Here is a 24,905-nt window from a genome sequence, read left to right on the forward strand (position 1 = left end):
CAATGTATTTTGAGGTAAAGTACAGATCGTGGAAGAATGAAATTCTCTTCAGTTTCAAATGAACTAATATCTAAATCTGAAAATATTATCAAAGGTGATTCTTTCTCTCTGTAAAAAATAAAACCACCCAAATGAATTTATTGGTTTGAAATATACTTGTTTAATAAACCTGACAAGGAAAAATCAAACCAACAACATATTTTTGCCATAGTAATGAGAAACTATAAAAGGTTAATTTCTTAGTCCTTGGGAAGTGACACCACATGAGTTCTATAAAAAAATGGCTATTGAGATTGTTAGACTCGATGTGAGCACCCCTCAGAATACTGGGGAGACTGCAGAGACTTGTTTATTTGGGGACTATTCCCACTCATGCTTACCAGATGGTTATTGATGACATTAAGTTCTTGTATCACCATGCTCAGATCTTCATGTAATTTAACTATTGCATTTTTCACCTCCCTTAGAAGAACGTTAGTGGAATCATTTGTTTCAGGCTCCCTAGGCAGGTCTTTGGTTGCCTGAAAACTAGAACAGGACATAGAGGTGAAATGGTCTACATTTTGGGTGGAAAATGCTACCCAATTACTGCTAGAAATAGGACTTGTCTTCTTTTTGGCAGAATCAGAGTTGTCTGGAAGAATTTCCAGTAGGTTGAGGTGGTCATTTTCCTCTTCATCAGAGGACAGTGGGCCCCTAGGAGCAAAAGGGTGATGAACCCTGGCTGTCTTATCTTTAACAGAGGCAGGCGAAGATTGTTGATGGGACAAACTCCAGAAGGAAGGTCCGGCCAAAATTGGGGGTGAGAGATGAACAGACTTCTTTGGAGAGGCTGAATCAGGAGATGACACGGATAAAGTAGAAAAGGAGGATGCCCCCTTAGAGGCAGTTGAAACTAAAATGTATAAATGACAGACAAAGATTAGGCAACATACAAATGACAGTAATAGCTAAAATAATTTTACAATGTAAAATCCTATCTGGTCTCAACTTAAATAAATTACTTAGAATTTTATATGTTAAATAGTCATAATAAGCCCAAATAAACCCAAAGCAAGAAATAGAGAAAATCTGAAGCTGTGTTTATGTGTCAATAATTCCACGGAAATGAAACTAAAATAGGAATATCAATATTCATCTTGACTCTCAAACGTTGCCCAATATATTTTTACACTACACTTATCAGAGACAGCAGAAAAGTAAAGTATTACACGGTATTCTACTCACTGCCAGCATTTTAAGTTGACATTTAAAGTAGAAAGTGTGAGAAACCTGTAACTTAGATTCCTTCATTTTTTTTTTTTTGACAGAAAATATTATGGCAAAATGAACAACCAACTACAAGTACCCCACAGTTATAAAACTAATCTTTTTCTCTTAATGGTCAAATATAGTCAAGACTGAGTCCAACCCATCTGAGATCCAGGACACTTCAGCACATGTATATAATTTTTTTTTTTCCACCAAGAAACTGTAAGTAAAATCAAAAGCATTCTAAGCCTATTTTCCATAAAATTAAAAATCTGATAACGTTTTAAACTTCCCTTCAGGCAAAATCATATTAAATCTCTTCTTTCACACTTCACTCCAAATCATTATTTCCCAAACTGTTCTGGGGAACACTGTGTTCCTTAAGATGTAAAAAGATGTTTTGTGAGAACAGGGCTTCAAGGTCAAGACTAGCCAATTGCATACTGTGCCTCCCGTTAGGGGATTAACAATGTCCGTTAGCATATTTAAGGTTCTGAGAAATGGACAGTACAGCTGGCCCTTGAACAACATGGGGGTTAGGGGCGCTGGCCCTCTGCACATTTGAAAATCCCTGTATAACTTTACAGTTGGCCCTCCATACCCGAGGTTCTGAATCAGCAGGTTCAATCAACCTCAGATCCTGTGGTACTGTACTACATGCTTATTGAAAAAAATCATGTGTAAGTAGACCCATGCAGTTCAAACCCATGTTGTTCCAGGGCCACCTGTAATTTATTCAAGTGTTTTCCAAACTTTCTTGGCACAGAACTTTTTCTTGTCTCCTTGGAATGTCTATTTACATTCACTTATGTCTTAGGTGGTAAAAATTGGCAAATTCCAGTGCTGAAGTCTTTGTAACTAACTCTGTGCTTGTTACTTAAAAAACAAAACAAAACAAATGTATTCACTATAAGTCATAGAAAAGGGGAATTAATGCTTACCATTTAGCACTTATCTTTCTATAGTAATTTTATTTTACATATTCATGTCCCTCTAAACCAAACTGGACCTCCTGTAGAACACGTGGCCAGGGCAGGCAGCTTCTGTTTTCTGCTTCAAAGCTCTCTGAGGCCTATCTCCAGTTCTCAGGAAAGAATTCCCATCACAAAACTTTTGGGGGGTGAAATGAGTATTCTCAGCTGATGCAGCAGCAGGACACAAAAAGGAAAGTAGGAACTTCACGCACACACGGTCAAGACAGGACAAGCACACTTGGGACTCTAGGTCAGGCCTATCCAGACATTCTATCCTTGGATTAAAAAGAGGGTATGTGGTAATGGGCATGCCAATGACGAAAGCCTCAGCATATCTGTGTTCTGAGTCACACAGCGACACTCTGAGCTCCACTCACAGCTGTCATCTGACATGTCCCTTCGCCATCCTCCTGTTTTCTATATCCCAGGTCTTTCTCTTTTTCTTGGTCTACTCTCGTGCTGGAGTAGCACGTTCTCCATTAGTTCACTGAAAAAGGATGCGCAAGAAGTAAAATTTTGAGAACTCGCGTGTCTGAAAATGTCTGTGTTCTACTTTTAGGCTTAATGATATTTGGTTAGGCATAAAATTCTGGGCCAGAAATCCTTTCTTTCAGAATTGTGAAGGCAGAATTCCACCGTCTTCTTGCTTCCAGTGTTGCTGCTCTGGAGTGGGAGTCACTCCATTCATTGTACATAACTATATGTAACGGTTTTATCTCTGAAGTTTCATGGAATTTCCTCTTTGTCCACCGTGTTTGGAAGCTTCTCTGTGTGCCCCAAGGGTGACTTCATTGAGGTCAACTGAAAGTCAACTGACTTTTAATCAGGAACTCATTTCCTTCAGCTTTAGAAACTTTTCTTTACTGCTTTAATAATTTATTTTCTCCTCTCTGTTTTCTCTGTGTTCTTTTTCTGAACCTCTAACTAGTCCGGGTGTTAGGTCTCCTGGACTAGTCCTCTAATCTTGTCTCCCATCTTCCCTACATTTGTCTTTGTGCTCTACTTCCTCAGAGAGTTTTGTCAACTTTAGCTTTCAATCCTACCACTGAGTTGTCAATTTCTGCTATTATATTTTTAATTTCCAAGAGCTATTATTTGGGGGTTCTCAGAAATTCTTTTTGTACCACCCTGTTTTTGTTTCATGGGTGCCACATATTCTCTTATCCCTTGTTTCAATGTTCCACGTTAGAAGTTTCTTTCAGATGTCTGGAACACCTTGCTGTCTGCTTATGATTAAGAGTGAAAAATTACAAAGTTGATTGGAAGCTCTGAGTGTAAGTGTGAGACTGGTCAACACTGAGCTTCAGTGTATAGTCATTTCAGTGGGTCATCTGTTGGGGAACGACTAATGTCAGTATCTTTGGTTCTTTCCCCTGAGGGTTATAGGTTCTTGTGAGAACAGTTTCTCTCTCCTGCCTAGAAGGTAAAGATCTGGCTCTCAGTGTGCTGGGAGTCTAGCAGGGAAAGGAGATGGGGTTCTCAGCATTCAGCATTTGGTTTGCATGTGGTCACTTAATCCTGTAGTGTTTGTTATAGGACCTGCACGCTCAACTCTACCTAGCATCTCTCATTTCAGAGACCCTCCACCCACCTTCTCCAGAAAACAAACCTCCAGACTTCTGCCAGAGGTTGTGAGAGTGCGTGAATATTCAGGGCAACTGTTCATCTGTTTGGCACGGAGGAAAAGTCTAAGGATTTAAATTGCTTTTCAAATAACTATTTTCTAATTCTCTTTATTCAGCACCACACTCCAATAACAACATGTGGAGTAGGCTTTATAACCCCATTGATTTTATTTTTATTTATTTATTTATTATTTTTATTTTTTGCAGTACGCGGGCCTCTCACTGCTGTGGCCTCTCCCGCTGCGGAGCACAGGCTCCAGACGTGCAGGCTCAGTGGCCATGGCTCACGGGCCCAGCCGCTCCGTGGCATGTGGCATCCTCCCGGACGGGGACACGAACTCACATCCCCTGCATCGGCAGGTGGACTCTCAACTACTGCGCCACCAGGGAAGCCCCATTTATTTTATTTTATTTTTAAATAAATTTATTTTTGGCGTGTTGGGTCTTCGTTGCTGCACGCTGCACACGGGCTTTCTCTAGTTGCGGTGAGCGGGGGCCACTCCTCGCTGCAGTGCACGGGCTTCTCATTGCGGTGGCTTCTCTTGTTGCAGAGCATGGGCTCCAGGCGTGCAGGCTTCAGGAGTTGTGGCACGTGGGCTCAGTAGTAGTGGCTCTCAGACTCCAGAGTGCAGGCTCGGCAATTGTGGCGCACGGGCTCAGCTGCTCCGTGGCATGTGGGATCTTCCCGGACCAGGGCTTGAACCTGTGTCCCCTGCATTGGCAGGCGGATGCTTAACCACTGCACCACCAGCGAAGTCCCTATAACCCCATTTAAAACATGAGGCAAAGGTATCTCAAAGAGGCAAATAAACTTTCCCAAGATCACAGGACTAAAAAGGGGCAGAGATGAGACTCAAATTCTAGTCTCTGATGTTAAACCATATAATCTAACCCACTAAGCTCTAAGTCCACACCATTCTACTATATTATAATTATTTTTACAGTATTAGAGAATTATGTTAAATTCTGGATATAAAATTGAGAAGGCAGGCAACCAGGATGATGAGGGAATATGACAACCATTCCTTATATAAAGATACATAAGGAATGGTTGATGGATATGCACATCTTTATTCAAAAAGGGATAGGAGGACAAAGGGTAAGAGGCTATATTTGGTTATGGGAAAATAGTCACAACATCTTAGTAATATTTATCTCCCTTTTCTCATATTGTGCACAAGTTGGAACTGGGGTTAACAGGTGAAAGTAATAGGAAAAGAGATTTCAGCCCAATTTAAAAAAAACAACTTTTTAATAGTCATGGTTTTCCACACATGAAATGAGCTGCTTTGGGAAGTGGTGAGTTTCTTGGTACTCATGGAGCTCATGCACAGCCTGAATGACCATTTGGCAGGAATGTTTCAGGCAAGATCAACACATCATGTGACAGAACTATATATCCTTGGTGAGATTCTAAGATTCTAGGACCCAAAACACATATATTAAGAGTACTAAGAAACTATTCTAGAAATAATTCACTCTGGTCAGGAAGAATGATTTCATAAGGAACATTTAAGAAGGCCAGGAAGAAAATAATATTTGAGTCAAATATTAATATAATGTTATATATTTAAGACAACACAGTTATGATAGTCACACGTGTATGACGTGATGAGTATCTGGTATTCCACTTTATGTGTAGCGTTTCTCAGAGTGTGATTCCTGAACCAGGAGCAGCAGCAACATCACCTGGTTATTTGTTAGAGATGAACTTCTTGGGCCCCACCCCGGACCAACTGAATCAGACACTTGCGAGGGTAGGTTGGGCTCAGGAGTTTTAACAAACCTGCGTTTCTGTTGCATGCTCAGGTTTGAGAATCACTGCTTTTTACTGTATGCCCACCTTTCTTCTGCTTCGTAGCTACAACTGCTGAGTAAATAGCTTCTCACTGTTTACAGTTCTGCAGCTTTGATTCATAGGCTACAGGATCCTTTTGCTCATAAAAAGCCACTTCATCTCTAATTGCTGCAGGCCAATTTACTTTTGTTTCCAAACACGCTGCAGCTGTACCAGACACTGCACACTGCGCTTCAGGGTGCATCTCCCTGCCTGTTTAGTGACCCTTCTCTGGCTCACTAAGGAGGTTATTTGTTCACAAGCATCCTCTTCATACAGTCCACCCCCCAGAGCTGAAATGCAGAGAATATTGCAAATAAGCTGCTGTAAATGGCTGGTTATAAAAATCTCACTGTGTGATACATGCATGCTAATGAATGCTGCACTCACTTGAATATAGCACTGACAAAATTATTCCAAATGCTGATGTGTTATCTCTAACTTTTTATACTCACGAATAACATTGGGTCTGTTAATTATCATATTACAATTTTAAACTTAAAAAGCATTTGGAAGTACTGGGCTGCAAAAGTAAAATGACAAATACACTTCTGGAAATATTTAAAAACTCTCTTTAGCAGTAAATGGAAATTTTTCTGCTAGCAGCAGGTCTTTGGTCAACTAAACAGTTCACTGTACAACAGAGGGATTTTTTTTTTTCATTCTCCAATTCATCTCTTTCAGTCTTCCTCACTGATATATAATGGCTGTCAAGTTACCTACACACGTGAATTAAACTATTCTGATTTTGTTCTATGGTTAAAAAAATGAGACATTTACAAAAATCTTCGTAACAGCCAAAAAAGTGGAAACAACTCAAATGTCCATCAACTGATGAAGGGATAAATAAAATGTGTTTATCTATACATTGGAATATTATTCAGCCATAAAAAGGAATGAAGTACTGATTTGTTACAACATGGATAAACCTTGAAAACATGATGCTCAGTGAAAGAAATCAGTCACAGAAGGCCACATATTGCATGACTCCATCATATGAAATGTCCAGAATAGACAAATCCAGAGAGACAGAAAGTAGATAGTGGTTGCCAGGGGCTGGGGTGAGGGGGACTGGGAGTGACCGCTCATGTGTACAGGACTTTTTTTTTTTAATTAATTAATTAATTGATTGATTGAGTTTTTGGCTGTGTTGGGTCTTCGTTGCTGCTCGCAGGCTTTCTCTAGTTGCGGCGAGCAGGGGCTACTCTTTGTTGCGGTGTGCAGGCTTCTCATCACGGTGGCCTCTCTTGTTGCGGTATGGGCTCTAGGCACGCGGGCTTCAGTAGTTGTGGCATGAGGGTTCAGTAGCTGTGGCTTGCGGGCTCTAGAGCGCAGGGTCAGGAGTTGTGGCGCACGGGCTTAGTTGCTCCGTGGCATGTGGGGTATTCCCGGACCAGGGCTCAAACCCATGTGCCCTGCCTTGGCAGGTGATTCTTAACCACTGCGCCGCCAGGGAAGTCCCTGTACAGGACTTTTGAGGGTCATGGAAACGTTCTGGAATCAGTAGTGATGGCTGTACAACTCTAAGAATATACTGAAAACCACTAAATTGTCCATTTTAAAACGGTGCATTTTATGGTACATGAATTAGATCTCAATTTTTTTAATGTAATATTTCAAATTTTATTTTTAATGCCATTACTATAAATAAGCTACACAAAAGAACCAGATTTAGGAGTAACATAGAGAAATGCTAATAAGTCTGCCTCATTATAAGTGATTATAAATCACTTACGCTACATTTGTATTAGGAAAATTGGATTACTGGATTAAAGGTGAGTTTACTCACTTACCTATGAAGTATAAGTTTGGTTCACTAAATTAAAAAAATCAAATCAGTGTGTCTTTTTGTCTGTACAAAAGCAGGCACGGGCTGCAGAGCTGGAAGCATTGTCGGGCTGTGTCTGGCGTACAGGGAGCATGTGTGCTGTGACTTCCCCGGCAGGTGCTAAGACTCCCCTCTCCCTTCAATGCTCTGCTCTGCACGGTGCTTCTGAATCAGCCTGACCAGTAGCTCAGAGTTAGCTGAGATGGTCTGCAGAACTGTTTTCTATCATTTTCCCCATTTGTTAGGGAAATTGTTAATTGTTCTAGCTCTGAAGGCTTTTATAGCCCAAAAGAAAAAGGTATGGTTAATGAGTCTTTTGTGTGTGTGTCATGTTTGGTTTCTTTCCCCAGCAAAGGTGAACTGAAACACATCTACAAAGAACAACTACTGCTGAAATTCAGAGTAAGAAAACGGAACCGATGAGACAGAAAGAAAGGACGAAGCCAGTGAGAATGCTCACAACTATCCCAACATGAGAATGTATAGATTTTTCTTTTCCTCCCACAAATTAGAAAGTAAAATCCAATGCGTCTAACACACTTACCCTAACTGTGGTTTATGAGACGATAATGAAAGCTGCCTGCCACCAGACCTGGCTTCTAAGTACTTACTAGCTCCTGCTTCCTTTTTAGCGTGCATGATAAACTAACGACCTAAAACAATAGTCTGAGCTCCAAATAAACAGAGGAGCAGAAGGAATGGGCTGTTCTAGGAACAGTTATTTATCATCAAAGGGTCAAAGGAGGTCGCTGCAGCAAATCCATCCCTCTCATTCAGTAAAGACACTGAAGTGTATTAGGTGGCTGCCTCAACAGCCTCCCTGATATTTGCGAACTGCTAAAATACGAGTGTGCAAGTATTTTTTAATTTGCCCAGCTCATTATCTCCAAAGAGTTTATAACATCAGACCTGGAGCCTTCATGTAAACAAATATTTCTTAAAAGAAAACCAGGAAATAGGTACTATCTTCTTTATCCTCCATCATCTGAGACTAGCCATCCATCCTAGCCTCATCATTTCTTGAATTCCTCAATCACAATGACCTTCAGCCATTCCTCTGAGTACTCCCTAGAATATATCATCACTGACAACTGCCCTACTCTGAAATCTTGTTTTCCAAGATTACTTTTCTTCTCAATTACTTCCAGCCTTTTAGATTCCTTTTACATTCCTTTTAATACAACTACACTTTGGCCTCATCGAGACAATAGATGCAACGATCCTTCTATTTTCTGTCTATCAGTGCCTCCCAGTTCTGGCTCCTTTCTTGTCCAGTCTAGAATCCCAGGATCCATCACTTCAGCCATTTTCTAGCTACCCCCTTGCCAACGCATCTTCTGCCTTACCTGCTACTAATTCCTAATTCAGGAGGCAGCAAACCTTTTATATAAAGGACCAGAGAGTAAATCTTATAGGCTTTGTGGTACATACAGTCTCTGTTTGAACTACTCAGCTCTGCTGATGTAGCACAAAAGCAGCCAAAGACAATATGCGAGCTGAGTAGTGTGGCTGTTTTCCAATAAAACTTTATTTACAAAAACAGGCTGTGGACCAAGAGGCTGCAGCTCCCCAATCCCTGTCCTAATCCTATTTCAATTTAAATATCTACCCTCTTCGTTCCTATCCCTGGGATGCTCAGCACTACAGGAGAAAAGCACAGGCGGCTGCAAATCTGGACTACAAATTACGCCTCCTCCGTCTTCTCAGTGTCTTATCAGCTCCCTCCTCCACTCTCTAGATGGGCTGTTCTACATCTCCAGCCTCCTCACAGCCCTTTTGCCACTCCAAACCCTCGGGCTTGGTAGGTGACCTCAGACAATAAGATACTGAGGCCATGGCACATAGAGTGTGGCCCACGAAGGCTCAACGCATCTAAATTATTAAAAACAACAAAACCCTTCCCTCACATCTGGTACAGCCTTTCTCCTCTTTCCTTACAGGCCCGCAGCATGAGGGGACTCTCCTTCTGGTCTGGATTCTTGTCTGCCTTCCCCACATCATGCTCCATCTTGGGATCTCTCCCCCTACCTCACCCACCGGCTCTTGTCTCCTTTCTCTCACCTCGAATCCTTTCCTATAACGGCCTCTGTGTTCCATGTGGCAGTGCCATCATGACTTCTGTCCTATAGATGGAGATACTGACATGCAGAGAGGTCAAGGGCCTTGCCTAAGGTCACACAATTAGTGGTTGAGCTGAGATTATGAACCCAGGCAGTCTGACTCCAGAACCTGTGCCATTAACAACTATGCAATTCAGCCATTCTTTGTGCTATGCTGTGATGTAATTACATTTACATAAGTTTTAAAACCCAAAATACAGTATTAAAATTTTTTGCTTTAAAGAGTTGTATGTTACTTTTCAAATTAGAATTAAAAAAATATATAGTATTTTATATTTACCCACATATTTATAATTTCCAGTGTTCTTTTTTTTTTCAACGAGTCACTGGGGTCTTCCCTTACACATACAGTTTAGCAGTCAGTCAAGGATTTGGGCAGAGTTTATAAATGGAATCTGAGACTCCATCTGAGTCTCCCTCCCTTTCAGGGTTTCCCTCATAAATTTTCAGCTTCTCTGCCAGTGCTGAACTCTCTCTTTTGACATCTCAGGCCATGTGCACTGAACAGTAAGTACCCTCAAGGTATTAATTTCAGTTACTATATTTTTCAGCTTTGGAATTCATGAATTCACTTGATTCTTTTTTTTATAGAGAGTAGTATTCTATTCTGATGAAATCCCCATCTTTTCCTCTGTTTTCTTGATTATATTAATCATAATTATTTTAAAGTACCTATCTTATAACTTCAGGATCTCAATTATTTGTGAGTCTCTTTCTGTTGTCTGTTTTCTCCTGTATTTCTGGTCATTTGGTCATTTCCTGGTATGCCTGGTAATTTTTTGTTGAATGCCAAACATTATGCATGAAAAATTGTAGCAGCTCTCAAGAAAGGATTTCATTGTCTTCCAGACACTTTGCTGTAGTTGAAGTTCGGTTTCAGCATTTGGGAGGGCTGTTCTATTTCTGGCTTGTCCTTACTCCTAGAGTGTACTTCTGATGCTTAGGGTGTAGCCTGTTAGAGAGCCCAGCTGAAAGCACAGAGTATTTACCAGAGCCCCTGCAATCTGGCATATCCTGAACTCCAACCTCTGTCTCAGTGCCACAAGATTATGAGAATCTCTGATTAGCTCGTCAGCCTCTTCCCATTTAGGTTGGCTGAACGGGTTGGCTGCTTCCCATTTCGTTTCTTGGCATCTTATCCAGAACATGAGCAGTTTAGCAGCAGGCAAATGTAACAGTAAGAAATTACACAAAGACTTATGGACTTTTTCTCTGTGATTCCCTCCCCTCTGGAATATTGGCCCCTTGAGTCCCTGACACCTTGGAAGTCCAAAACTCCAACCCTACCTCCCAAGCTCAGTGAGACTGTGGAAAGCCCAGGCCTCTAATTTTCCCTCAGCTTCTATCATCCTGCTCTGCTAATAAGCAAATGATGTAAGCAGGGAAAACTGAGGTGAAGGTGGGACCAACTAAATGTGGTGAGTTTCCTACTCTTCTCACATCACTTCTGACACCAAACGTGTGGGCTTTCCACACGAAGGATTTCTCCTGTGCTCTGTGGACACCCAATTGGGTGTCCTACAATTTAATTCAATTCTGACACTAACTACCCAGAGTTAGTGCAGACCCCAGAGATTAAGGGCTTAAACCCTCAAGACTGCCCCCCATTTCAGATGCCAATTGCAAATTCAGGCCTCCTCTATTCCTGATCTGTTGACTATAAGTTGAAGGATCCCATGGTCCCCTCCTTGGGTTTGATAATTTGCTAGAATGGCTCGCAAAACTCAGGAACATGCTTTACTTACTATTACTGGTTTATAAGGAAACAGCCAAATGGAAGAAATGCATAGGGCAAGGTATGGGATAGGGGCACAGAGCTGCCGTGTCTTCTCCAGGTGTGCCATCCTCCCAGAACCTTTATGTGTTCCCCAACCAGGAAGCACTCTAAACCCCGTTGTTTAGGGTTTTTATAGAAGTTCCAATACGGAGGCATGACTGACCAAATCACTGTCCCCTGATGATTAACTCAGCATCCACCCCCTCTCCTCTCCCCACAGGTCAGGGGTGGGCTTGAAAGGGCTTATTATGAATAACAAAAGATGCTCCTCTCTCTCCTATCACTCAGGAAATTACAAGGGTTTCAGGAGCTCTGTGCCAGGAATCAGTGATGAAGACCAAATATATATTTCTTATTATATCACAATATCACAATCCTTTTTCCTAGGATCCTGACCCATCATGTGTTTTCTACCTTGGTTGTTTTACGATGACTTCTAATAGTTTTCCAGCTTTAACCAGCATTTTTGGCGGAGGATTAGACTAATGTTATCTACTTCATTTTAAGTAGGAGAAGAAGTCTTCCTTGTTAACTGGTTTTAGAGGAACTTCTTGCTAATTTTTATAATTAAATGTACTTGATACACAAGCAGTGACCAAAATTTATTTTCAATTTTCTTTTTGTGGTATTTGTGAAAGAAATGAATCAAAATAACTTCCCAGGGACAGCCATGCACATAAACTAGCACGGCCATCATAACCAGTACTAACTGGGTTCTCCATCAGCAGTCTCAGCAGAAAAGTTGATCTGGTGACAAAACTAAGAATTAGTCTTATTTTTAGGCTACTCAATTCAAAACATTCTGGAAAGAGCAGTAAGAAGAGTCTTTTGTTATTCACTGGCCTTACTAGCACCAAGATAAATTTCTTTAACCTCAACATTTTGGCTTCCATTGTCTGTATTTATATTGTACTTGTGACCTGAATTTGAGGCAGTTTATAAGATTTATATTAAAAACTTTATATTTATATGAGTTAATTAGCATTATCATATATAAGAACAAACTACTTAGTCTTTGAAAAATGCACCAGCAAACAAGTTATTCTTTTACTAATTAACTTTACAGAAGAAATTATAAAAATGTAGGATTTAATATCTGATGGCCAACGACCTGGAATCTCAACTGGCTTTATCCTTTATAATCCAGTCTGAAGAATACTGCAACCCTCTTAATGTTTTGTAAGACAGAAAAGGAAGAGATTCTCCATCTGTTTTTGGAATCAGTACACAACTCTTTTAAAAAAGGGAAAACACACACACACATATGCATGTGTTCCCGTGTGTGTGTGTGTGTGTGTGTGTGTGTGTGTGTGTGTGTGTGTGTGTACATACTGATATACATACTAAACGATTTTTTTCATATAGTTTTTTAATAACTAGCCTAAATGTTTAACAGGAAGCTCTTCTTTAATGCTAGTTCTTTCTAATTTGTTCTGCATCAAAACTGTTCAGAACGTGTGCTTCAATCAAGCACTTGTAATCCACAAAGATGAACTGCTATTAGCCCTTTAATAAAAGGGGACTTCCCCAGCTCAAGTTCGTCTCTTAATACCAACGGATGTAGAGTAAAACGAGGGAACAAAAACAGGAGACAGAAAGCAGAGAAAAGTAAAAGAAGAGTACTTCAAAAGAGGTCTTTTGTAGACTCACCCCATGTGGTTAAGGTCTTGAGGTTTTCATCCTCCATCTGAACCAGGCCGGATTCTGTTCGTTTCTGATGGTCCTTACTGATTATTACAGTCTGTTTCACTGGGTCAAGTGTTTTGAATGAGGGAGAGACAGAGAGTGTCTCCACAGAGCCCTGGTTATAGAAAGTAGAATCCGACTTTGATATCCTTAAATTAGGGTTGATGAACTCTTCTTTGCTAGATGGCCAAAATGCTGGTAAAGTTGTCAATGTTTCAAAACTTTTTGCAGCTGGCTGCTTTTCTAGAGACATTTGCAGAGGGTTTTCTATTACAGTATTTGTAATGGTACTGTCTGATTTCTTGTCGAAACTCACACTTGTCTGCAGAGATGGGCTTTCTTCTGAGGGAACAGGCACAGCATCTGTGAAGTAACAAATAAGAACTGTAAACAAAAAATAAAACTGAAAATACTCTATTTCAAATTTACTGCATTTTTAATAATTGGATTTTTTTATGCCATAACAGAATTCTCTCCTATTTAGTCGTTTCTACTTTCTTACTATGTTTCTATTCTGTCTGTATAAAGTATACCCAAGCTATAATTGATGCACTAGTCATTTGGTGGCTGTCTTCTCTCTCTTTCTCCTCACTGAAGCCAAGTCAAGGAAAGCTTCAAATAACTTGTCTTTAAATATTTCTCCCTTCACCCACTTATCTGTCTCTGAAACCACTATATTTTTAGTGCCTTCAAACCTTCATCTCTTACAAGATAAACTAGAGAAAATATGCCACATCATACTGGTCTAGCCTTACAGAACCCCCAGCTACAAAAAAGCCTTTTTCCCCAGAAATAAAAAATGTCTTCCCACCCCAGTGTCTATACAAAGCCCGTAAAAGAAAATCACTCTCTTAGATAGCAACCTAATTTTCATGATAAATCTCTGTGGGAGAAAAAAAGCAATTTTCCAGAGCAGTTGTGATGATTACTAAAATGTAAGTTCCATCAGGTCAGGGATCTTTGTCCCTTTTATTCATTAATATTACCAAAGTACCTAGAATATAACAGACAAAGTACCTGGAATACAACAGACAAATAATATTTATTACAAATTGAAGGAATTGAAAGAATGGAGAGGATCTGGAATTTAGGGTGGGTCTGATATGGAAATATTACTGAATATGAATTATGAGCCTGGTCCAAGTTTCTAGATGCAAATTGTTATCAACACTGTCAGTGCTAGGGACTTGCTCTCAGATAGTTTCATCTGAAATTGGATATGGAAAGAAAGAAAACTGAGAGAGGGCAAGAGGAAGACTGTCTCATTTGAGCTCCCAAAAGAGAGGAGGCAACAGGAATTAAGTAAGTTGCTATCACGTGTTTACATATCACAATGTGCATCACAACATACCTCACAGTGTGCAGTGAGATGCTTATTATCATCACGTGCAGGCTCTGAGTTATTATAAAGAAAAACAAATTCTCTTTGACTCTAACCTTCCTTTCCATTTTCATCCACAGTTGGAGGCTAACCTGGGCAAAAGTGCTGCTAGTTCACCACAGAATCAGACAGTTCAAGAAACCTAAATCATTACCTCTATCAGGAATTCCATTTTTTCCCAGACCTCTCATCTCCAAACGTTTTCATCTTTTAAAACTCAATTCAACTCTCACCTTCTCTATAAAGCTTGCCCTGATTTTTTTTCCTCGCCTAATCCTACTATTGTTTATCTTACCATATCCTGTTTGGAGCCCTGTGAGCAGTTGTAACACTTCATCTTGTTAACTACAAGTCTGGCTGCCTACCTGAAAACAGGCTCCTTGAGGAGACCTTACTAGGAGTTTTCTTTGTACCGCAGCACACAACAGTGCCATTCCCATAGGATGTGTTTGATAAGTGCTTGTTGAGTGAAAAGCCAAACTGAAGCACAAGAATAAAAAAAGGTAATGCCTTTGTTTTTTAAATTGAATATAGTTTAACTACTTAATAACTTCTAAAATATTCCTGATGTGCATATGATCAAGTTATATACCTAGCTGATAAACGTTCTTTAAAAAATTAATATATTCTTAGTAGAATACGAGATCAATGGTATCCCAAAGTGCATGGGTACATCACCAGATTGACATAAAAGCATTCCTAAAAAGTGAATTTTAGTTAAATATTTTCCATTGGCTTTAATTTTTCTTAGGAGGAAAGTCTTTCTATAAGTAATGAAAGCATCTTGAAATTTAGCAATATGTAAACTAAGATAATTCAGAGTGACAATGACTTTCTGATGACAATATTCATAATAACACTCCATCTAAATCTCAGAATTGGGATGTATAAAGTCATCTGTATAACTATAATTTTAAAGTTTAGTACAAAAGTTTAAAATTACAAAAGAACAAAAAAAAAATATTAAAATTCAACGAAAAAAACCGGACTGGAGTCATTATGTTTCTATCAGCCCCCTTTCTCAATAGTCCAGAAAGAACAGAATGCAATCTTCTGGTTACTTAGACTTTTTAAAAAACTGATAACCTTTTAAAATGAATAAAATACTATGATCTAAAAGAGAAAGCATGATGACAAATGGAAAATAATGATTTTAAATGCACAGATTACCTAAAAGAGAAAAATCTTCACTTAAGCGGAAAGCTAAAGAGGCCTGAAGGTTCTAGACAGCAAGTTGTACTGGGTTTCTATGCCATCAGCCGTGTTTCATCCTTGCTCTTTCTGTGCAACATGCCAAACTGATCCTCTTCAATTCAATCTCTACTTTAGTTATTTATAGTTCACGTTAAAAAAGTCCTGCAAAAATTCCCTCTTGTTTTAGTGACAGTCTACAAGCCTTGGGTTTAAAGGCCCTTCATTGCTTATTTTCTATCGTTACTCAATAGGAAACTAACCCTCAGTCAGGCCATTCTCTTGGTTACTCACACACCCCATGTTCATTCAGGTCCCTTTATCCTCATTCTCCGTGTTATTTCATCTTTCTTTAGCTTTATTACCATTGATTTCTTACCCTGTACTCCAACACTGGAACACCCTCCCCGTTCTCTGTCTATTTAAATCCTACCTATTCCTCAAGGTCCTTCTCAAATAATTACTATTTCTGGAAGCTATTTCCAGTCATGTCTATCACTCAATCCTAATCCTTCCCTTCTATGAAATAGTATTCATTTCTGTAAACTCATTTTTTCACTGAATTCTTTGCTGTATAGACCCTATCACACACCATATTATGTTCCTGCATTCTGACTTCACAGCCTCCACCATGCTTTTGCCTATAGGAGGTGTGCAAATATTTGTTAACTTTAATAATTCCTTAATTTGTAAATTATCTAATATCAATTTTATATGTTGACTTTGTGTATAACAATGCATAGTGTATGTGAAGCCTAAAAATAAGAATGATCAATCAGGAAACGCTTGTTGAGCACCTACTGTTTGCACTGAACTCTATTAGATTTTAGAGACATACTTAAGAAGAAGTCATAGTTCTAATTGTCAATGAACTTAAGAGCAAGTGTGTATTTTATTGAGATAGATAAGTAGATAGGTAGAAGGAAAGCATATATATACATACTTGCATGCATATACACACTAAGTGCCAAAGACATAAAAATAACTAATAATACAAGTTACCAGTTCAATTTCACAATGTATAGGAGACTGCAGCTTCTCAATAAATGAGTGAATATAAAGAATACATTTGTTTAGCAAATGGTCTTTTTCATGGAAAAAAAAGAAAGTGTTTGTATATTTGTATACAGATTTACATAACGTAAATTGAACATGTTTCAGTTTGGGTTCCCCCAAAAGCAGACTCTGAAAAAAAGACTTAGATGCACGTAGTTGATTTGGCTGGTGATCCCAAGAGCACAAGTCAGGGAGTAGGAAAGGTAAAACAAAAAAGGGCAAAAGTCAATAAACTGTATTAATTACCAGATTATTTTATATATATATATATACACACACACACACACACATACACACACATACACACATATATATTGTGCTGAGAGGAAACGAAAACTGTCAATGCAGAATTCTATATTCAGCAATAATGTCCTTTAGGGCTTCCCTGGTGGCGCAGCGGTTGAGAGTCCGCCTGCCGATGCAGGGGACACGGGTTCGTGCCCCGGTCCGGGAAGATCCCACATGCCGTGGAGCGGCTGGGCCCGTGAGCCATGGCCGCTGAGCCTGCGCGTCCGGAGCCTGTGCCCCGCAATGGGAGAGGCCACAACAGTGAGAGGCCCGTGTACCGCAAAAAAAAAAAAAAAAAAAAAAAAAAAATAATGTCCTTTAAAATTGAAGGCAAAATAAAAACATATTCAGATGAACAAAAACTAAGAGAATTAATGGCCAGCAGGCCTTTATAACAAGAAATGCTAAAGGAAGTACTTCAGGTTGAAGAAAAATTATTATACCAGATGGGAAGCTGGATCTTTGAGAAGGATAAGGAGTGCTAGAAATGGGAAATATTAAGGTAAATATAGAATATTATTTTTTCTCTTAATTTCTTTAAAATATATGTGACTTTAAAAAATTATAACACAGTGTGAAGTAGTACAACAAATGTAAATATAATTTATACTACAATTATGGCATAAATGATGGGGTAGTAAATTAGACCTATATTGTTGCAAGATTCTTACATTTTATGCGAAGTGGTGATGCAATGGGACTGCACAAGGTTCAGGATATATAAATTAATCCCTAGAGAAACCACTAAAATTAATACAAAGAGGTATAACTAAAAATCCAATTGATAAATTAAAATTGAATTCTAAAAAGTATTGAATTAGCCCAAAAGAAGGCAGTAAGGAAAGAAAAGAGGAACAAAACACAGACGGGAAAGCAGAAAATAAAATAGTAGACCTAAATCCAACCATACCAGTGTTTTTTTCAGTCATATTTTCCAGACTGGATAAAAAACAAGATCCAATTATATGCCATATACAAGAGACACAGTTTAAAAACAAAGTCACAAGTAAATTGAAAGTAAAAGGATTTTAAAAGACATACCATGTAACAATAAGCATTAAAAAGCTGAGTGGCTATATTAAGATCAGATAAAACAGGCTTCAAGACAAAGAGTATTATTAGAGAATAAAAGGGACAGTTCACAATGACAAAAGAGTCCATCATCTGGAAGATATAAACATAATATGTGTATGTAGATGTATAACAGAGTTTCAAACTAAATGAAGCAAAAACTGATAAAATTGAAGAGAGAATTAGACAAATCCAACCAAATCACAGTTGTCAATTTTGATACCCCTCTCTCAGCAAGTGACAGAATACACAACATCTCAGGATACAGAAGACATAAACAACACTATCAACTATCTTGACTTAATCACATCTATAAAGCACCACACCTAACCACTGCGGAATACACATTTTTTGGTAAATTTGCAAGTTTACATGGTATGTTTACCAAGATAAACTATATGCTCAGCCATGAAACGAATCTCAATAGACTTTAAAAGCTTGAAATCTTATATTAGCTTCTCTGGCCAGTGGAATTGAATTAGAAATAAACAATAATATACCCAGAAAAAACTCCCCAATATTTGGAGATTTAAAAACACATTTCAGGGAATTCCCTGGTGGTCCAGTGGTTAGGACTCCACGCTTTCACTGCCTAGGGTGCGAGTTCAATCCCTGGTCAAGGAACTAAGATCCCACAAGCCGTGTGGCACAGCCAAAAAAATAAATAAATAAAAACACACTTCAAATGCCCATAGGTCAAAGAAGAAACTCTGTTAAAATAACTGGTGCTGATTAGACTTCCTCTTCTGGCTAAGATAGAACAGAGACTGGATTTAACCTACTGCTTAAAACAACTGAGAAACTGGACAAAATTAATGAAACAGTGTTGCCAGACTGTGAACTTCAGGCAATACAGGACAGTGAATCCTGAAAGAAAGAAATAAAGAAGGTGAGCCCTAAGAATTTTCCCAGTGTACTGCCTGGAGAGAGTTTCCAGGCCACAGAGAAGGAAGTGGGAACCCAGGGGGAGTGCAGTAGTATCCAAATTGAGGAGATGGAGCTGGGCATCTGTGGAGGCCAAGATGATAGGAGTGTGTAGGGCAGAGTACCAGAGAGACCTCTGGAGATCTGCTGATCAGTGCAGGCAGGTGAGGAAGCTACCTGAAGCCGGGCACGCGCCTCCTGAAAGGAACAATAGGTGTGATCTTCAGAGCTCACACGGGTGGGGAGTTCACGCATCCACTAGCCAGTGGGAGACCTCATCATTCACAGGACACTAGTTAGAGTAACACACATTGCTGGTGGGAATGTAAGAGGGTGCAATTACTTTGGGAAACAGTTTGGCTGACGCAGCATTCCACTCCTAGGTATTTGCCAATAGAAAACAAAGTTTAAGTCCTCACAAAGACTTCTTCATGAATGTTTTTCTGTTTGGTTGGTTGGGGTTTTTTTGTTGTTGTTGTTTTAATTTTCTGGCTGAGCCGCATGGCACGTGGGATCTTAGTTCCCCGACCAGGGATCAAACCCGCACCCTCTGCATTGGAAGCGTGGATTCTTAACCACTGGACCGCCAGGGAATTCCCAAGACTTCTGACAGACAAAATCTGAAAACAACCCAAATGTCCCTCAATAGGTGAGCGGATAAACAAATTATGGTATACCCATACAATGAAATATCACTCAACAATAAAAATGAGTGAATTATTGATGCACACAACTTCAAAATAATTAGGCCAGACAGTGAAATAAGACAGACAAAAAAGCACCTACTGTATAAATCCATTTATATAAATTCTAGAAAATCCATAAAATCTATAATGACAGGAAGTAGATTGGTGATTACACAGGAACAGGGAAGGGGCAAGGCAGGGAAGGGCAGGTGTAAGGATTGCCAAGGGCACAAGGAAACTTTGGGGGATGATGAGTATTATCTTGATTGTGGTTGTCATTTCATGGGTATATACATATGTCAAAACTTATCAAATTATACACTTTAAATATTTACATTGATTGTATGATAATTATACTTCAGTAAAGCTGCCAGAACCATAACTGGTACACCGTTTTGTCTCTTTACTGGATTCGGGCTGATACAGTACTTTAGGTAAATTATTGCTATATCTTTAAATTAAATTCTCTAGGGCTGGGAGAGAATAGAAATAAGGAAAAGCAACCAGGAGACCAGAGGAATTCAAATTCTAAGGTTAATTTAATACCAAAACAAGTACCACGAAACTACACATTCAGGCACTGTGTGAGGTTTAGAGGTACAAATACGTCAAAGAGGTTCAAGGAAGTCTTCTGAAAGAGGTAGTGTTTGAGCCGAGCTGAAAGGAGGAGAAGCCAACCAAGATGAGAAAGATGGGAAGGGTGTCCAAGTAGATGGGACAACCTCAGCAAAGCAATGAAGGTTACAGACAGCGTGGGGCGGGGGAAAGCAGGGCAGATACAAACCATTCGGTGGTACTAGAGCAAAGTGTGTGGCAGAGGGGAGGAGTGAAATCTGGAGGGAAAGGAAGGAGCCAGGGCCAGGGGGCCTCATGACTGACAGGCAGGAGTGATGAGGAAGAAGGAAATTGAAATCTCAAGACACTCCTTGAAACTCATTCCTCTGTGGTTGCTTCAGCTGAACTCTGCTGGCTCCTCCATCTCACTAAGCAATCTTTTCAATGTTCTTCCCTGGCTCTGTTTCCTCTAAAATGTAGACAGTCTATCCTTGGCCCCTTTCTTTTCTGCCTCTGCAATACCCCAGGGCGACGTCATCTATTACCATACTTAAAGGAGGATGAGATCTATCACCTGTAAGCAAGTAATTCACACATTTTAATTCTCAGCTCTGACTTCTGCTGAGTTTCAGCCCTAAATACATAGTCATGCCTCTGCACAGGGCAGTCTCACTACCCTCCAGCCTCCTCATCCTTGGGTGTTTGTTCTACCTCTATTAATATGACCATGAACCTCCCAGTCACACAGGTTATTTTGGAGCATAGCTGCTCCCACAGCCTCTAAAAGGTCTCCCCGCCCTGTCCCCTCAGTTCAATCGGCATAGCACAGCCAGAGTGACATTTCCAAACTGAAAATCTGATCATTTTCTTTCCAATACTTCTTCAAACTATTTAATATGGTTTACAAGGCTCTTCATAAATCAGTCCCCATTTACCTCTCGTCTCGTTTTGTACTACTTTTCCTAAAACCGTATGATTCTGCTATGCTTAACTTCTCCCGGTTCTTCACATTTACCGTGCTCCTTCCAGGCACCAAGTCTTCACCCACACTGTTCCTCCTGCCTGAAATGCTCTTGTGCCTCTTTATACCTGACTCCAGCTTCCAGCGCGATGGCCATTAGGCGGACATACACTTTCACGTCTCTCTGGTTTTGCTCATGCTCTTCCCTCAGTCCAGAATATCCTCATCCCTACCCTTCTCTATCAAAAACGATTTCACTCTTCTAAACTCAATTCAAATACTACCTCCTTTGTAAAGTCTTTTCTATATCCTCAAAGTTAAAATGAATCCCTCTTTTCTTTGCTTTTGCATACTACAATGTGAATATTCATATTTTCACTTATTATTTCAAATTTTATTCATTCATTTGACAAATATTTATTACGTATTAGTATGTGGCAGGCAATAAGCTCTGGTATCAGCAATAAACAAATCTGTGGTTGACGACCTGTTAGAGCTTGTTGACAGCTCTGGCACCCCTGGAGGCTGAACACCCGCTCAGGGCACACATCCTGTTCAACTTGTTCAACCTGTAACTGACCGGTGGAGTATCTAAACAGTCACTTGATAAATGTTTGTTCAAGGAATCATTATCTGGATGATCTAGTCACTAAAAGAAACTTGACTATAGGACAGGAGAAGTCTTAGAGGACATTCTAATTCAGTCCCTTCGTGATACACAGGACAACCTGAGACTTCCAGAGATTAGGTGACTTGCCAGGATCACATAATGATTAAAGGGCAGAAGTAGGACTAGAACCCCAGATTCCTGAATTCTAAACCAATGCTCTTTTTAGGGGAGTAAAAGAAGGACTAAAGAGTGTGGTAGAACCAGCTGCACCAAGTACTTCTTTACCACAGTTGTTGTAATGGTGCATAACTGTGAAGCGACTGGGTTCAGGCCATTTGTCCCTGGGGCTGCCTTTAGGGATGCGGGGCCTTGCAGAGGGGGACAGAGTTAAGCTGGCCTGTGTATCTGTGCCTGTTTGTCTTCTCCCAGGAAGGGATATGGCGTAGATTTTTTCTTGGATTCATATAAAGAATGAACAGCATTTATGGAGAATTTTCTGAAGCCCAGGAGAACCTGTGGGGATTTGATGGAGAACAGCAAAATGTCTTTTTGTTTGAACACAAAGCGCATAAATGGATACTCTGTAAACACTAAAGGGTTTGTTTCGTGAGGGCCTCCCAGCTTTCTCTGGGAGAGAATTTCTCTGAATTCCACTGGAAAGGCAGAGAGGAGCACAGAGTGAACTAATCTGGTTGGCTTGCTTTCTCTGGTTTCTCATTTTCTTTCAATTTAAACCTGAATGTCAAAAAGCTTTATTCTCAAGTATATATCCAGCAGACTCCTGGATGGGAAGCCCAGTATTAAATTATGAGACTGTACCCCGTCTCTTTATTGTACAGTGATTTACACCTGCTAATATACTTGATTAATGCAAAATAGGACCTTGAAATGTCAGTCATATTAAAGCTGGTTTGGATATTCTTGACAGTTATCTTTAGGAAGAAGCTTGTTCCCTATGCAAGACATCAGACAGCATATTTAAATGCAGACTTATCACCGAAATGCCTGAAGCAAGGAAAAAAAAAAAACCCACCACCAACACACCTCCACGCTTTGAGCCTAAGGACAAAAGAGAAATAGCTATGCTGTCGAAGGTACTGAAAATGTTTTTGCTAGTTCGGAGACAATGATGAAATCATTTTTAAAAGAGAACATCAGATTTAATTCTGAGTTGAGAGACTTTGCCTACAGATAGGAACATTCCCATACTGGTAACACTTTTTCATTTTTCAAGAATTCCACTGCCTTGTTTCAGGTACTATAATCACTGCAAATTATTTTATATTCTATTATATTGTGAATCTAATAATGGGTGTTATATTGCAGCAGAGCTATTGCTGTGATCAGTTCTCCTGTTAGTCTGATACACAGTATCCAATTACAGCTACAAAGCAGAGAGTGGGCATGCATGACAAGAGGTGGATGCCAAAATACGTCCTTCTGTAGTTTAAAACTGTAACTGAAGGAGCTTCTACTTTAGTAATTATGTTAACCAAAGGAAATAGGACCTGAAGATAATAAGGCATATATACAATGGAATATTACTCAGCCATAAAAAGAAAGAAAACTGAGCTATTTGTAGTGAGGTGGCTGGACCTAGAGTCTGTCAAACAGAGTGAAGCAAGTCAGAAAGAGGAAAACAAATACCATATGCTAACAGATATATATGGAATCTAAAAAAAAAAAATGGTTCCGAAGAACCTAGGGGCAGGACAGGAATAAAGACGCAGACGTAGAGAATGGACTTGAGGACACAGAGAGGGGGAAGGGTAAGCTGGGACCAAGTGAGAGAGTAGCACTGACATATATACACTACCAAATGTAAAATAGATAGCCAGTGGGAAGCAGCCGCATAGCACAGGGAGATCAGCTCAGTGCTTTGTGTCCCCCTAGAGGGGTGGGATAGGGAGGGTGGGAGGGAGATGCAAGAGGGAGGAGATATGGGGATATATGTATAGCTGATTCACTTTGTTATAAAGCAGAAACTAACACACCATTGTAAAGCAATTATACTCCAATAAAGATGTTAAAAAAAAAAGATAATAAGGCCATTTTGCTACGAGGCCAGAGTTATAAATTATTAACATGGAGGGGTGATTTGAATTGCTCATTAATATATTGGTTTAAAGTAGACAGGCCATTAATTTAAAATGGATATTTAATGTGAACGTTAAATAACATGTTTGACATGAAAATCTTTATATTTACCTTACAATATATACATAAAGCCCCAAATAATCATAATCAGTTAGAATAGCTATACTCTCTATATGATCTATGATGTGTGTGTATGCATATGTGAATAGCTATACTCTCTATATGATCTATGATGTGTGTGTATGCATATGTGAATAGCTATACTCTCTATATGATCTATGATGTGTGTGTGCATATGTGTATGTGTGGGTGTATATACACACAGTTGTAGGTTCTGAGAATTTTTTATCGTATATCATTATATTTAACTGTAGTATATATTATATCCAAGTATTAACATAAGAAAACATATTTGGAAAATACAGCTATGAAATATGCGAAGTATATTTACTACTTTTGATATAAATTTGAGATAATGGTTTAGCGTCTCACAGAAAAATATGGACACATTTAAAATTAAGGTGCTTTTCTTTAAAAATCTTCAAGTGGGACGGCTGAAGACTTTCAGGCCACGAAAATGGATCACAATGAATGGATTATAAAATAGGCAGATACAGGATGCTCATTATTAAATTCTACACCATAGTTATGGTTCCAACAATAATAAAAACTATAATTTCCCTCAGTAGATTATCCTTATCAAAACTGAAGCTGGAAATGTCTTCGGGAAGCTGGTGATCATTACCTATGTCCATTTTTCTGTTTTTTAGGCTAGAGTTTAAGTGGATCTGGTCTCTGGCATGCTAAGGTCTCCACGTGCTACAGGGCACACTCTAGGCTGACCAAGATGGGCAGGTGCCTGAAGTGTTTGTGACCATCCAACCAAATCTTGTAATGACAATAAAACCCTACAGGTGACTCCAGGAGAGTAAAATATTAAGCTAAATTGGGTCAGACGTTTAATTCTGACATGAATTGAATATATGA

General features: G+C 39.4%; 1 protein-coding gene across 1 annotated transcript in view; it reads right to left on the minus strand.

Annotated features, from left to right (window-relative positions):
- Window positions 1–296: 296 nt before the first annotated feature.
- Window positions 297–24,905, minus strand: part of ENTHD1 (ENTH domain containing 1) — a 98,081-nt gene continuing 73,472 nt past the window's right edge. Inside the window, exons 5-6 of the mRNA XM_060023966.1 lie at window positions 13,063–13,461; window positions 297–895 (exon numbers count right to left, since the gene is read on the minus strand). Of these exons, the coding sequence (XP_059879949.1) occupies window positions 297–895; window positions 13,063–13,461 (998 nt within the window). The remainder of the gene's footprint in view (window positions 896–13,062; window positions 13,462–24,905) is intronic.

Source organism: Delphinus delphis, chromosome 11 (genome assembly GCF_949987515.2).
Source record: "Delphinus delphis chromosome 11, mDelDel1.2, whole genome shotgun sequence".
Lineage (NCBI taxonomy): Eukaryota > Metazoa > Chordata > Mammalia > Artiodactyla > Delphinidae > Delphinus > Delphinus delphis.